Genomic DNA, 15,136 nt, shown 5'->3' on the forward strand with positions numbered 1-15,136 from the left:
AATACTCCAGGTGCGGTCTCACCGGTACCTTGTACAGTTGCAGCAACACTTCCCTACTTTTATATTCTATTCCTTTGGCAATAAATGCCAAAATTCCATTTGCCTTCCTTATCACCTGCTGTACCCACATACCAGTTTTCTGCGATTTATGCACGAGGACACCCAGATCCCTCTGCACCGAAGCACTCTGAAGTTTCTCTCCATTTAGATAATTTGCCTTTCTATTCTTCCAACCAAAATGGATAACCTCACACTTATTCATGTTAAAATCCATCTGCCAAATTCTGGCCCATTTATCTAACCTATCCATATCCATTTGTAAATTTCTTATTTCTTTATTGCAACTTACTGTCCCACCTATTTTAGTGTCATCTGCAAATTTGGCTTTAGTACCTTCTATCCCTGCATCCAAGTCGTTTATATAGATTGTAAATAGTTGGGGCCTGAGGACCAAACCCTGTGGCACCCCACTAGTTACATCTTGCCAACCAGAAAAAGACCCATTTATCATGACTCTCTGTTTTCTGTTGGTTAGCCTTCTAAGAGTTCCTCTCCCCAAGATATGAAAATAAGAATCCACTTAGCAACATTCCTTTATATTCTATCCAATGGCAAAGGGAAGTGGGATTGTCATTAAACACAGCCGCAGTTCTTGTGGTTACGAGCTTAAAACCAATAAGGACATGCCCCATCATGTCATTCTGTGAGCCGTTTTTCATCCGCAATTACTTTAACATAAGATTTTCCTCTCTTTTTGCCTTTCCCCTCCTGAATCTTTGTCAGGTTCCCTTCCCATTGAATTCATAGCACTAATCTGCAACTGGCGATGAGAATTGATAACCCGGTGATATCCCTTACAGTGCACCTGATGTGGAAAATTTCAAAGGAAGAAGACATACAAACTGTGTACCAATATACTGATTTATTTGAAAACAAAATATATGAGTTTACTCATTTGGTATAGTCCGACTCCAAGAAACAGCTACTTCATACATTTGTTTGGCAATGTTTTTATCTGTCAAAGATTACCCCCAATGTGATAACATCGGTGTTAAAGAATGGCACTGTAATTTTCTGAATATCTGGCCTTTAAATCCTGATTTCAGTCACTGAAAACACAATTCTCCGGCCCTTGTTCCCAACCTTCAAAATGGACAGTGAGGGTTAGGAGGCGAAAGATAAATTAACGCTGTTATAATTTATATCGTTCAAGCAGTTCAGTCAAGATGTAAAAAGTGAAATTGGGCTATATTAGAAGTAGTTATAGAATAAGATACATGATCGGTGGAGTTGCTGTAGAGTTGGCAATTTTTTTATTATAAATTTTAACTTGGATCTTTTGATACATTTTTGGGTCATTATTCATCATGAAATTAATCGTGTGTTATTATAACAAAAATTACGTGTTACTCCTTTAACTTAGGAAAACATCCTGAGGTACTTCATAGAAGTGGGGGGCAAGGTTATGATAAATCTGTTGAATTCTCCTGGAAATCAAGTTCTCGATTTGATTTCTGGATGGCTTGCATCCCAGGTTGCTAAAGGAAGTGGGGTTGGAGATAGCAGAAGGGCTTGCCATAATCTTCCAATCTTCCCTAGATACAGGGGAAGTGCCAGAGGATTGGAGAGTGGCAAATGTGACACACTTATTTAAGAAAGGGTGTAAGCACATTGCTAGTAACTGCAGGCCAGTTAGTTTAACATCAGTGGTGGTTAAGGTTTTAAAAACAATAATCAAGGAAAAATCTCCTAATTAAGGAGAACCAGCACAGATTTGTGAAAGGCAGATCATGCTTGACTAATGTAATTGAATTTTTTGACCAAGCAGCAGAGAAGGTTGATGAAAGGAATGCATTGTATGTTGTCTGTATGAATTTTAAGAAAGCATGTGATAAAGTACCACATATAAAAGGTTAGTTAAAATTGAGGCCCATGGAATAGGAAGGACAATGTCCACTTGGATTTAAAAAAAGTTGGCTTAAGGATAGCAAGTCATGGTAAATGGTTTTCAGACAAGGGTCTGTGCTGGGTCCACCACTTATATGACCTGGATTTTGGAATGCAAAAGAAAATTTCAAAATTTGCTGCTGATACCAAAGTTGGATGTGTGTCAACCAGTGAGGATGGTACGAATTGACTGCAATAGGATGTAGATAGGCTAACAGAAAGAGCAGACAAATGGCGGAGAAGTGTGAGGTGATGCATTTTGCAAAAGAGATAGTGAGAGGCAATATAGTATAGTAATGGTTCTAAAGAGTGTGCAGGGACACTCACTTCCTCTCCCAACTTATTGTTTAAACTGAGTCAGGATTTGCTGGTTGGATGAGTGGTATCTGACTCTTATGCAGTAATATGGCCCAGACTTGAGTTCTTGTCACTTGATGTTCCAAATTCTGAAATAATTTCTGATTAGTTTTCAGTTGAGTCTGCCATTACTTTTACAATATCATTTCTACTTTGTAAATAGCTTTTAATGTAGCTACTTCCATTTCCTTGCAGAAACCTGTGGATAAGAAAACTGATGTCGCCCACTATGTTACAAGGAAGTACACAGACATTGATGAAAAGTAAGTCATTGTTTTGTGATTGGAATTCTCTGTTAGGTTACTGCTTAGGGACCTTTTTCAGTTACAGATGGTTAAATGCATAGGACAGAAGGCTTTAAATCTGCCTTGACCCCCAGTTTTCGGGATCATTGAAGGTACAAGGGTCTTGGGAGGGAACAGTGCAATGGGATTGCACTGGTGGAGGTCAGGAAAGCTATGCTGGACCAGTAGGCCTCATCCTGCACTGTAAACGTCTATGCTTCTGAGAATCTCCCAAAGATGGTGACTTATATTTGGATTCATTGCTACAATTTGTTGTTATTTGGATCCTTTTTTACTCATTCTCATAGCAAAAGTCAGCTTTCATAGGTGAGCCAGCACTTTCTGTGATTCAAAACTTGACTTAATGCTTAACGATATTGCATTGGCCCTAGAATAACAACTTTTTTATTGCTCCTAAATTAAAGTGGATATGAGTCATGTCAATTGCTTTCTGTAACAAGGCAAAAGCATTCAACAGGTTTATGCACAAACATGTTGGGAAATGCCTTGGTGGTTTCTCTTAATCGACTGCCTTAATTTTTTTAGTAGCGAACCCATTTCCGTGTCTACCTGAAGTTCCTGATGTTCAAGGTTACGGTGGCCAATTGGGAAAATCCCTGAGGAACATCCCTGCAAGAGATTTTTTTGGGGTATAGTTGTATATTGGACTAGTAACCCATGTAGTGTAGAATCTCAGTGAATCAAATGGGCTCAATGACCTTTCCTCATCTTTTGTTATGTTGTGATCTCTATTGGTTTTGGTTACATGTTAGCCTAACAGCCCAGAGATCATGTATTCCAATTCCCAAGTGGCATGTTTTGAATTTGAATGTGATAACTGCTAATTTGTGGGCTGGCAGCAGGGGCTGGGGGACATGACAATTGTTGTTTAAGCCCAACTGGTTGACTCATGCTGTTTAGCACGGGAGCATGCTATCCCCACCTGGGTGCCCTACGTGTGACTCTCATCTGGTTATTTACTTGACTCTTAATGCTCTCTGGAGTGTCCCAGTCACATTGTTGCCATCTCAAGATAGCTGGATGAGCAGTACCTGTGACTTTGTCAGCTTTGCGTGCGTCTCAAAAATAAATAACAGGAAACATAGCAATAAGCAATGGGAGTGAGGTGTTGAATATCTCTCATTTTTAGTGTTCTATATTTAACTCAATTTAAACTAACATAAACAACAACAAAATAAGGAAATCTGAGTCAAAATGTCCATTTTTGAACTGTTAGCAAAGCTCCTTTTATACTGGCTGTCGTAAAACATCTCAATGAAAGTGACCATTCTTGGTGTGTGAGCACAGCAAGAGAGGACTGGCAGGAAATTAAACCAGGAGCAGAAACTCGGGCTAACTTCTGGTCTTCCCCTTCCCCAGAGCCCCAGGTTAGTTGAAGCACTTTTACCACCTCCTTGTTGAGGTCATCGCACTCAACATAGATCAGCTGGGATCAAAGCTTGCCACCTGGAGCAGTATATTGGCTTAGTACCACACCATGGGCTGGATTTTACCAAGCCCTCAACATCGTGATGTGTGGCAGCGCCCCTGCTGTTGGGCGACGGGACCTCAATTAAAATGTTAAATGAATAGAATTAATAAATTTACATAGGTTTACCTCCAACCTTGAGGGCCCGCTACAATCTTCGGCTCAGCAGCTAACACTCCCATGCTTTCAGTTCCCCATCCGGGGAAAGGTGGCGTGACACTCATGGGGAGTGGGGGAGGAGGAAAGAGATAAGATTCTCAGTGCGGGAGGTGGGCGGGTGGGGTCAAATGCACTTAATGGGTGGAGGAGATGGGGGAAGGTTTGAACCTCAAACTTTGTGCAGTCTGGGGGCGGGGGGTAGGTCAGATGTAAAAGGTAAATGTTTTTGGGGGGGGAAGGGCAAATAGTTGATATTGGGGGTGGGAAAGGGGCATAAGATATTTTTAATTTTGGGGGTATATGTTTAAAATTTTAAATTAGGCGGCAGGACTGGCTGCCCTTTAAAAATGGTGCCAGTGACTGCGCACATACAGCTGACGCCTTTGCCGGGAACAAACTGCCCGCTCCCTCCACAAGTTTGGAGGGGGCGGGCTGCGCCAGCTATTTAAAGGAGCTGCCATGCTTGAGATTGTGACAGCTCTTTGGTTTGAGCTCGTCGCCGAGATTTGTGGCGGGCTCTTAAAATCCAGCCCATGTTTCCTTAATTCACTGAACCGTCAGGAGAGCTGGCCTTCCAAGGTATTTTACTTCCTTTCGAAGCTTTAATGTGTCACCGTTTTCAGGCTTTTTCAATAGATTTCCTCAGTGGTTCCATCTCACTGTTAACACCTGTATTTAGTCCTCACATTCCCTATAATTTTAGTGCACATTTTACTGGCCAGTATGTTGTTAAAGCATAGTATGACTTGGAGATTGTTACGGAAAACTATTTCTCTGTATACTGACACTGAAACGTCACAAATTCTGCCATGAGAGTCCTTCTCTCTTTCCAGAAGGCAGACTGAATAACACTTGTGCTGAAGCACAAGCTTTCATTTTCACATAAAATATATTAACAATCAGTATTGTAATGACCAGGTGAGAAAGGGGTCTAGGGGTTCCCTCTCAGCCTTTGCCTGGTTTAACCATAACAGGGTTTAATTTTAAAAACACCGTGTTTTTAGCTCCCCCTCAGTGAATCCTTGTTCACTTCTGTCAGGCAACAAAATCAACCAGACAGGTTTTCTTAGATTTAAGCAAGGAAGATGGAAGTTTATTAATCTTGAACTCTAATTTGGCGAACGACTACGGATACGCGATGCGACCGCACTAGCATGCATACGCAGAAAGAGACAGAAAAGTAGAAAGCATAAAGGGGAAAAGTTTGAGGCAATAGCTGGGATTTATTTAAGGTCCTTTGAGTTTGATGTCGAGGCTTTGATTGCAATAGATCTTGCCATTTCATTGGGGCCCAGTGCACGCTTTAAAACTTGTTTCGATGTAGGAGTCTTTTCTCTCTTGAGGTGCAAGTGACTTCAATGGATCCAAAGATTCATGAGAGAAAGAGAGAGAGCTAGCCAGGAGAGAGGCTCTCTTCTTCCAAGTTTAGTTGCAATCTGACCCAAACTGTGCCTTGAACATTACGAACAAAACCAGGGACAGCTGGTTAGTCATGTGACTAGCTGTTTTAACAAACTCCTGCATTTGTGGATTCTCCATCTTAGCAGACACTCTGGAATGCTCGCTTTCTTCCACATTCAGTGTCTGGTGATCAAAATCCATTTGGGTTAATTGGATCAGGGAGCCCTTCTACTGTCTCCAGGCACTGTCTCTTAGTATGCAAATGTTTTCCAGCCACTGCTGATCTCTTTAAACAAGCCATTTCTTTGTTCCAGCAACAGTTTAAAATGAATGTTCATATGACGAAATTAATATGCCTCATTCTTGGCATGTGGGGTCTTCATGACAGTATCAAACTTTCACAATGTGAACAGTTAATTTGCAATTAGGGGAAAAAAAGATGCCTGCTTCCCATCTCTCTAGCTGTAGGCCCACATTTTATAGTTAATGTGTTCCAAAAATAGTTGGCATAGACTTGACATTTTTGTCTGCTTGGGCACAGTATGTGCACACATGCATTATTATCTGATTAAATGTGGATAACAGTTACAGACAGGTGGGAAGTGGTGTGGGTGGCTTCCACGTTACATCTCTCAACTGACCATAGATAGAGTTTTTAAAATAGTGTTTTAGTTCCTGAGTATTTTAAGGGTCAAATAAACAGACAAACAACAGGTTTTCTTGTAGGTTTAAAAAGAAGGATAACTATTTATTAAAACAATACTCAAAAATGGTCGCAACCTCACTCACTCATGCATTCACTCACGCATTCACACACACAAGAAAAGATAGAGACTACAGGATAGCATGCAGTTAGAATTTGATTGTTATAAAAAGAGCTCACTTTGAAACATTTTGGGTCTTCCGGGAGGAATTTATAACAGCGTTGCAGGCCTGAATGATCCTTGAGTTGGAATTGAAGAAGTATTGGAAACTCCTTTGGTTAAAACTCAGTCCGAAGTCGGTGGTGGGAGTCCTGGTTCAATTTCTCAGATGGGGAGTTGTCAAGGTCACTTTGCAATCTCTCTGCCTCAGTAGTTTAAAGATGGCACTGGCAGGGCTTATTGCTTAGCTGGATCAATCTCGCAGCTTCTCTGGCTGGAATGGCTTTCTGTCTCTCTCTCTCTCTCCCAGAACAGTTATGACTTTTAAGGTAAAAACTTATAAGGGCAGTTCTCAAGGTCAATTAGGGATGGGCAATAAATGCTGGCCTAGCCAGTGATGCTCACACCAATGTTAAAAATAAGGGTTTGGTGTTAGGTGACTCAAGATGCTCTCCCCTGCTAATGGTAGATTAATTATGTTGTTAAAGATACAAGAGTGAAGGGCATTGTTTAATTAAGGACTTAGCGCAGATACAAAGAAAGCCTGCTGGGACACGTGGGGAATAAGCAGGAGGCAGAGATATGTTATGCTGCATTCTGTGAATAAACGGACTATCAAGAAAAGGATCTTTGTCTGGCTTCATTCTTCACCATTTGGCTTGAATCCGTCTAACATCCCCTGGGTGTTCATACAATGTCTCAGGATGTGGGGACCATTGTGATATAGTGGTTTCTGAATGTGGTCTGTTTTGATTAATAGGTGTGATTTCACATCTATTATTTTGGCCTTGGCTTCGGAGTCAGTCAATCTGCAAAAGCCTTTGCTAGCCCAATTTTTGATGATAGGAGTTGTTCGCATGGAATGGGCTGTTTTACATATCAATGTGCCTCCTCAAGGCAATTCCAGATGTTGTTAATGGTCCCATCTTCAACAGACAAACATGCTGAATGGCAGTACAGGAGGGGATCACCTGACCTCTCCCTCCACGTTGCTGGGTAGCAAAGTGTCTATTTTCTTGTAGCTTATGTTATGACCGAGGCGGGAGGAGTGCACTGTTCAATCTAGTCCCACTTCTCCACAGGTCACAACATATATTTTTAAATTTTCCACTTACTGATATAGTCAATCATATTCTTTATTTTTCCCGGAATAGAACACACTAACCAGGTTTCTTTAATGAACAACAAAATTACAGTTTATTATAAAACAAGTCTTAGCTAGTAATGAAGTAGAGCATAAACACATAGATTTTAAATTTTAAAGTCGCCTTTTTACCTTAGCCCCTCACACTCACACACGCATACATACACCGGTTAACCGGAAAAATAAAAGGAATTTTTAAAATTCAGAGCTATGTTATAGTCAAAACAAACTTGGGCTGTTTACTTGCTCGTTGGCATACAGTCTAACTTCGGAATACACGTAGACAGGTCACTGAGATCTTTTAGAACAGTTCTTCTCAGGCGACGGTGAGAACTAATTTAGCAGGCTTTCTTCAAAGACAGGAGACGAGATGAATTGACATCGTAGACATCTCAAGGTCTTTTAGAGATGCTGGAAAACGAGCTGGGTTGTGGTCTTCTCTCCTTCCTTCACTTCAGCAGCAGGCTTACTTTATCAGCGGCTCAGTCCAGAAGGTAAAACATACTGGCAATACAAGCAAAAGCTTGTGAGTTCTCTGCCCTCTCAGGTGCACGCTGCTGCTGCCGGGCTCGTCCAATCAAGGGGCGCGACTGACTTGTCTGTCCACATTTTCCCCGTTACCAAGGTTTCTGTTCTAGTTTTAACTTTAGTCATGTGACAACCAGTACATTGTTGCCAAACTAGTTCTTTCAGTGCCCTCTTGATGACCCTCTTGGAAAAAAAAAAGCTGGTCCAACATTTCTTCAATTTGACCATGAATTCCTCAAAAACTATTCTAAGAATAAAAATAGAATCACTTCCATAACACTTAGTGCAACAGTTTACTTTTATTTCTTAATTCGTATGGTTAATTTCATATTTTATCATTTTTCCCTCCATGAGTGTGATATGAGTATGAAGAAATACATTTTGAGCGAAAGATATTGGGTGTGGATGAACAGAGACATCAAGAGTTTCAGATACATATTTCACTACAAGTAGAATTTATAAGCAGTGACATAGTGCTCGAGTGGAAGAAAGGACTTCTGGGTTGCCAAAATATTGGTTAGGCTACGGAGTGCTGACTGTAGTTTTGGGTGCCCCTTTCTTGAAAGCACATTAAACTCCTAGAGCATGTACTGGGTAGATTCACTAAAAGGCAATGATGGGCAACTGCAGTTGTAAGAAGCTAAGAGAAGATTTAATGGAGGTTTTCAAAATTATGGATAGCCATGATTGAGTGAATAACTCCATTATTGTATCATGTGACCATCAGGATGTTAGAAGACAAATTCAATAGACCTTGGTCTTTTTTGCCAAGCAACTCTTATGAGCTAAGAAGGAAAGACTGTTTTCTGTAGCTGGGGAGATGGTGACGAGGGGTCATCGATTTAAAATCCTCAAAACTGGGGAGAAGAGAGGAGAAATTTCATGATGTAGAGTTTTATTACAGCATAGAAAGCATCACCACAGGTAGAGACAAGTGCATTTTTTAAAGGGAAGGTTGGATAAATATTTGGAGCAGAGGAGGATAAATGGCTAAAAGAAGAGCCAGTCAATGGGTTTAGTTTTGCTTCAGCCAAGAGTTAGCAGAGACCTGCTGAGGTAGATTGCTTCTTGATCTATAAATTTCTGTGCTCTAAATTTGAATGGGATCCCAGCAATTGTAAGTAATTGGCTTCTTTGGAGCCTGCTATACTTAAAGGATTACCCGAGGGTTGAACTTCGCCTTTGCTTTGACTTGATCCTTGATTGATTCTGGCCCCTGGTTACACAGTTCATTCGCACAAATTCAATTAAAAGTGCTGAATTTATACTTAGTTGGTATTGCTGAGATAGAAGTTTTGTTCTCCATTTCCATTGAACATTCCTCTTGACGCATGAATCATCTTTCCTGGCCACAGTGTTCAGCAACACTTAGGCTCTATTCCTCTGCATCTCAACTATTGTCTCATTTAACATCTCTTTTTAACGTCTATAAATGAGTCATTACCTCCCAGCTCTGTGTTCACACAATTACTAAAGCAAAATATTGCAGATAATAGAAATCTGATCATGCCGATAACACTGAGCAGGTGAGGCAGCATCTGTGGAGAGAGAAAGAGAGCTACCGTTTTCAGGACTGTGACCCTTCATCAGAACTGAGAAAAGTTAGAAATGTTACAGGTTTTGAGGGAGTCAAAGGGGGGAGATTAAGTAGAAGAACAAAAGGGAAGGGTTTGTGATGGGGTGGAGGGCAGGACAGATTAAATGACAAAAGGTTTCACGGTACAAAGCCAAAATGAATGTTTATGGGACAAGTAAAGGAAAAAGTGTATCATGATGAGGTGTGAATGGCAGGGTAGCAGCAACACAAAATGAAGGGATTAAGAAAGAGAGAAAATTGAAACAGCAAAAAAAAGTAAGGAAAATGGGGGCAGACATTATGATCTAAAATTATTGAATTCAAATGTTAAGTCCAGAAGGCTGTAAGGTGCTCAGTTGAAAGATGAGGTGCTGCTCCTCAAAATTGCAGTGAGCTTCATTGGTAGCAGGCCAAGGACAGAACAGGATGATGGGCGGTCGGGTGGGGGTGGGAGGAAATGGTCCCTTCAAAATGCTGACGGGAGGAGAGGGGAAACTGTTGGAGAAGGCAGTGGCGATTCCCTGGTCCACTCCTCAGTCAATGCGATGCTCCTTAGCAACATGATGAGCATTGGGGTCAACTTCCATGTGTTCACAAACAGCAAGCAGCTCCAAGTCATAGAGGCCATTTGGCCCATCTAGTCCATGCCAGCTGTTTGTAAAGCAATCCAATCATTCCCATTCTCTGCCCTATCCCTGCAGCCCTGCAAGTTTAGTTCCCATCCAATTTCCTTTTGAAATCTTTGATCGTCTCCCCATCCACCTTTCTCATAGGCAGTGAGTTCCAGGTCATTATCACTCTTGATCATAACCACCTCTTAGCTGGCAGCCTGCATGTCTGACAGTAAGTAGTTCATGAGCCAAAATTTCATCCAATTGAAACAAAATTGAAGTAATTATTTTCAAACTCAGCCAAGAACTTAGCATCTTTCTCACTGGCTCCATCCCTCCTCTTGGCTGCTCTCTCAGGTTGAATCAGGCAGTAAACTGCCTGGGTGTCCTATTTGATCCACAGCTGAGCTTTAAATCCCATATGCTATGCAACACTATGCTATCTTTGTAATATTGACACTGCAGCTCAGACCCTTATCCTAAACCATTTGGCATCTAACAGAGATAAATTGGATATCTTTGCTTTCATCTCCCCATGGGGTTACCATTAACCAGAAACTGAACTAGACCAGCCACGTAAATGCTGTGGCTACAAGAGCAGGTCAGAAGCTCGGAATTCTGCGGCAAGTAATTCACCTGTGAGGGAGAGAAGAGTGGGTCTGAGACTAGTTTCTTAAACTTAAATAAGGGCGATTATGAGGGCATGAAAGCAGAGTTAGCTAAAGTGAGCTGGCAAAATAGGTTAAGCGATAGGTCAATAGAGATGCAATGGTAGACATTTAAGGGGATATTTCAGAATACACAGAATAGATACATTCCAACGAGAAAGAAGAATTCCAAAGGGAGGACCCATCAGCTGTGGTTAATTTAAAAAAAAGTTAAAGATGGTATCAAACTTAGAGAAAAAGCATATAATTGCACAAAGGTAGGTGGCAGGTCAGAAGATTGGGCAGGATATTAAAAACAGCAAAGAATGACTAAAAGATTAATGAGGGAAAAATTAGAGTACAAGAGAAAGCTAGCTAGAAACATAACAGTAAGATTTCCATAGATATTTTAAAAAGAGTTAACAAAATGAGTGTTGGTCCTATAGAAAGTGTGTCTGGGGAATTAATGATGGAAAATAAGGAGAGGGTAGATGAATTGAACAGGTATTTTGCGTCAGTCTTCACTATAGAGGATACAAGTAACATTTCAGAATTATCTGTAAATCAGGAAATGGAAGGGAGGGAGGAAAGTACAATCACCAGGAAGGTGGTACTGAGCAAATTGTTGGAGCTGCGGCTGACAAGTCCTCGGGTCCTGATGGACTTCATCCTAGGGTGTTAAAAGAAGTGGCTGGAGATAGTTGATGCGTTGGTTTTAATTTTCCAAAATTCCTGAGATTCGGGGAAGGTTCCATTAGATTGGAAAATAGCGAATGTAGCTCCTTTATTCAAAAAGGGAGGGAGGCAGAAAGCAGGAAACTACAAGCCAATTAACTTAACATTTGTCATAGGGAAACTGTTAGAAGACGTTATAGCAGGGCACTTAGAAAAATTCAAGGTAATCAGGCAGAATCAGCATGGTTTTGTGAAAGGGAAATCATATTTAACCAATTTATGGAGTTCTTTGAAGAAGTAATGTGCTGTGGATAAAGGGGAACTGGTTAATGTACTGTACTTAGATTTCTAGAAGGCATTTGATAAGGTGATACATCCAAGGTTATTGCAGAAAATAATAGCACATTGATGTAGGGGGTAACATATTGGCATGGATAGAAGATTGTCTAGCTAACAGCAAACAGAGAGTAGGCATAAATGGGTCATTTTCTGGTTGGCAAGGTGTAACGAGTAGTGTGCCACAGTCATCAGTGCTGGGGCCTCAACTTTTTACAATATATATATCTATATATATATAAATGACTTGGATGAAGGGACCAAATGTATGGTTGCAAAATTTTCTGATGACACAAAGATAGGGTAGGAAAGTAAGTTGTGAAGAGGACATAAGGAGGCTACAAAGGGATATAGGTAGGTTAAGTGAATGGGCAAAGATCTGGCAAATGGAATATAATGTTGGAAAATGTGAAATTGTCAATTTTGGCAGCAAGAATAAAAAAAGAAGCATATTATCTAAAAGGTGATAAATTGCAGAGATCTGAGATGCAGGGGGATCTGGTGTCCTAGTGCATGAATTGCAAAAGGTTAGTATTCAGGTACAGTAAGTAATTAGGAAAGCTAATAGAATGTTATTGTTTATTGTGAGGGGAATTGAATACAAAAGTAGGGAGGTTATGCTTCAGTTATACAGGGCATTGGTGAGACATATCTGGAGTACTGGGCACGTTGTCTTATGAGGAAAGATTGGACAGGCTGGGCTTGTATCCGCTGGAGTTTAGGAGAGTAAGAAGCGACTAAGTTGAAATGTATAAGACCCTGAGGGGTCTTGACAGGGTGGATGTGGAAAGGATGTTTCCTTTTGTGGGAGAATCTAGCACTAGGGGGTCACTTTAAAAATAAGGGGTCGCCCATTTAAGAAAGCAATGAGGAGAAATTTTTTCTCTCGGAAGGTTGTGCGTCTTTGGAATTCTCTTCCTCAAAAGGTGGGGGAAGCAGAGTCTTTGAATATTTTTAAGGCAGAGGTAGATAGATTCTTGATGAGCAAAGGGGTGAAAGATTATCGGGGGTAGGTGGGAATGTGGAGTTGCGGTTACATTCAGATCAGCCATGATCTTGTTGAATGGCAGAGCAGGCGGGAGGGGCCGAGTGGCCTACTCCTGCTCATAATTCGTATGTTCGAAACACCACCACCTACAAGTTCCCCTCCAAGTCACATACCATCCTGACTTGGAACTATATCGCCATTCCTTCACTGTTGCTGGGTCAAAATCATGGAACTCCCTTCCGAACAGCACCGTTGGTCCTCCTAGACCCAAGGATTGCAGCGGTTCAAGAAGGCTGCTCACCACCACTTTCTCGAGGACAGTTAGGGCTGGGCAATAAATGCCGGCCTAACCAGCGACGCCCACATCCCATGAACGAATATTAAAAAAAACTCCTTTTAACAGGAAAGAATACAACAATTTGCAGATATGAAAGTGGTTATGTTGAAAACAATTGTAAGTCATCTACTTTAGTTCATTTTGAAATTGGATGACAATGTTTTGCTAAAGTCTTCAAATTGAGTTCAGTTTCTTTAAGTGCTGTGATTGAATAAATGTTAGTGAGTCAAATACTTCAAACGTGAAATTTTGGCAGTGACTTGGGTTTTCATTTGGATCCCTGGCTCAGTACAGAATATCGAGACAGATTTGATTTTGATAGTGTCTGGTATTTTCAATAAAAACTGGACTGAATCTGTTTGATATTAAGTCCTGCCAGTTTGTCAGCACAGCACAACACAACACTGTCATTCCAGCAGCTGCTGAGGAGACTTGCCTTCTCACTGTACCTTCACAAATGGGCAAGCTTTTGTCAGCCTCACCACTTAACAGGCTACAGAGGCAAGCAATGAACTTGATTTTAGGTATCCAGAATTTATGTTAGAAGACGCTGTGCTTGTTTTCTTGGAAAGAAAATGAGACTTTGGGGTGATGTAGTTTTAGTTTTTCAGAATTATGAAGAGAACTGCTGTAGCTGATTCAGACGTGCAGGAGGTCATAGAGTGGGTGGAAAAATGAAAGAAAATTCCCTTAAATTGTTAGTTACTTGGGAATCACTGAGCTGTGTGACTTGGAGAGAGTTGGAGCATTTGGGTTCTGGATTTAAGTGCAAGAACATGAACATAGTAATATCCAGATTATTGCAAAAATGAATCAGATTTTTAAAATATACATTCTTGGGATGTGCGCATTGTTGGCAAAGCTGGCACTAGCTGCCCAGCCTTAATTGCCGCGATTTTTATATTACTGAGTGGCCTGCTGGGCAATACCAGAGGCCAGTTCCGAATCAGCCACGGTGGAGGACTGATGTGATGTATCGGCCAGACTGGGTAAGGATGGCAGATTTCCTTTCCTAAAGGACACTCATGAACCATTTGGGTTTTTACAATAATCCAATGGTTTAAGGATTAGTTTCTTCTTTCCACATTTAAAAAAAAAACTTGACTCCAAATTCACAAACTGTCATGGCTGGATTTGACCTGGTGTTCTCTGGATTATTAGTTCATGCCTTTAGTTTGCAAGTCCAAACCAGTCCAGGGTGGCGCAGTGGTTAGCACCGCAGCCTCACAGCTCCAGGGACCCGGGTTCGATTCCGGGTACTGCCTGTGTGGAGTTTGCAAGTTCTCCCTGTGTCTGCGTGGGTTTTCTCCGGGTGCTCCGGTTTCCTCCCACAAGCCAAAAGACTTGCAGGTTGATAGGTAAATTGGCCATTATAAATTGTCACTAGTATAGGTAGGTGGTAGGGAAATATAGGGACAGGTGGGGATGTTTGGTAGGAATATGGGATTAGTGTAGGATTAGTATAAATGGGTGGTTGATGTTCGGCACAGACTCGGTGGGCCGAAGGGCCTGTTTCAGTGCTGTATCTCAAATCTAATCTAATCTATGATACTCCATGCTCCTTTGGGTGCATCAGATTTGAAGTACCAATGTTTGTTTAGAGAGATGGCATAAATACAACATCATCAAGTTGCATTGAAGGGCAGTTCGTGATTGGCAATAAATGCTGGCCTTGCCAGTGATGCCCATACCCTATAAATGAATAAAAATGAAACTTAAATGGCACTTCTAGTGTAGAAAATGTCCCCCAAGGTGTTTCACACAGGTGTGATCAGAAACGTATGGAAGCTGAAC

The 15,136-nt window shown here is 41.2% G+C and overlaps 1 protein-coding gene across 2 annotated transcripts in view; it reads left to right on the plus strand.

Annotated features, from left to right (window-relative positions):
• Positions 1 to 15,136, plus strand: part of atf6 (activating transcription factor 6) — a 516,610-nt gene that overhangs the window by 273,746 nt on the left and 227,728 nt on the right. For both annotated transcript variants that reach the window (XM_068037874.1, XM_068037875.1), the window contains exon 13: positions 2,500 to 2,567. In XM_068037874.1, the coding sequence (XP_067893975.1) occupies positions 2,500 to 2,567 (68 nt within the window). The remainder of the gene's footprint in view (positions 1 to 2,499; positions 2,568 to 15,136) is intronic.

The sequence above is a fragment of the Heterodontus francisci genome, chromosome 8, assembly GCF_036365525.1.
Source record: "Heterodontus francisci isolate sHetFra1 chromosome 8, sHetFra1.hap1, whole genome shotgun sequence".
NCBI lineage: Eukaryota > Metazoa > Chordata > Chondrichthyes > Heterodontiformes > Heterodontidae > Heterodontus > Heterodontus francisci.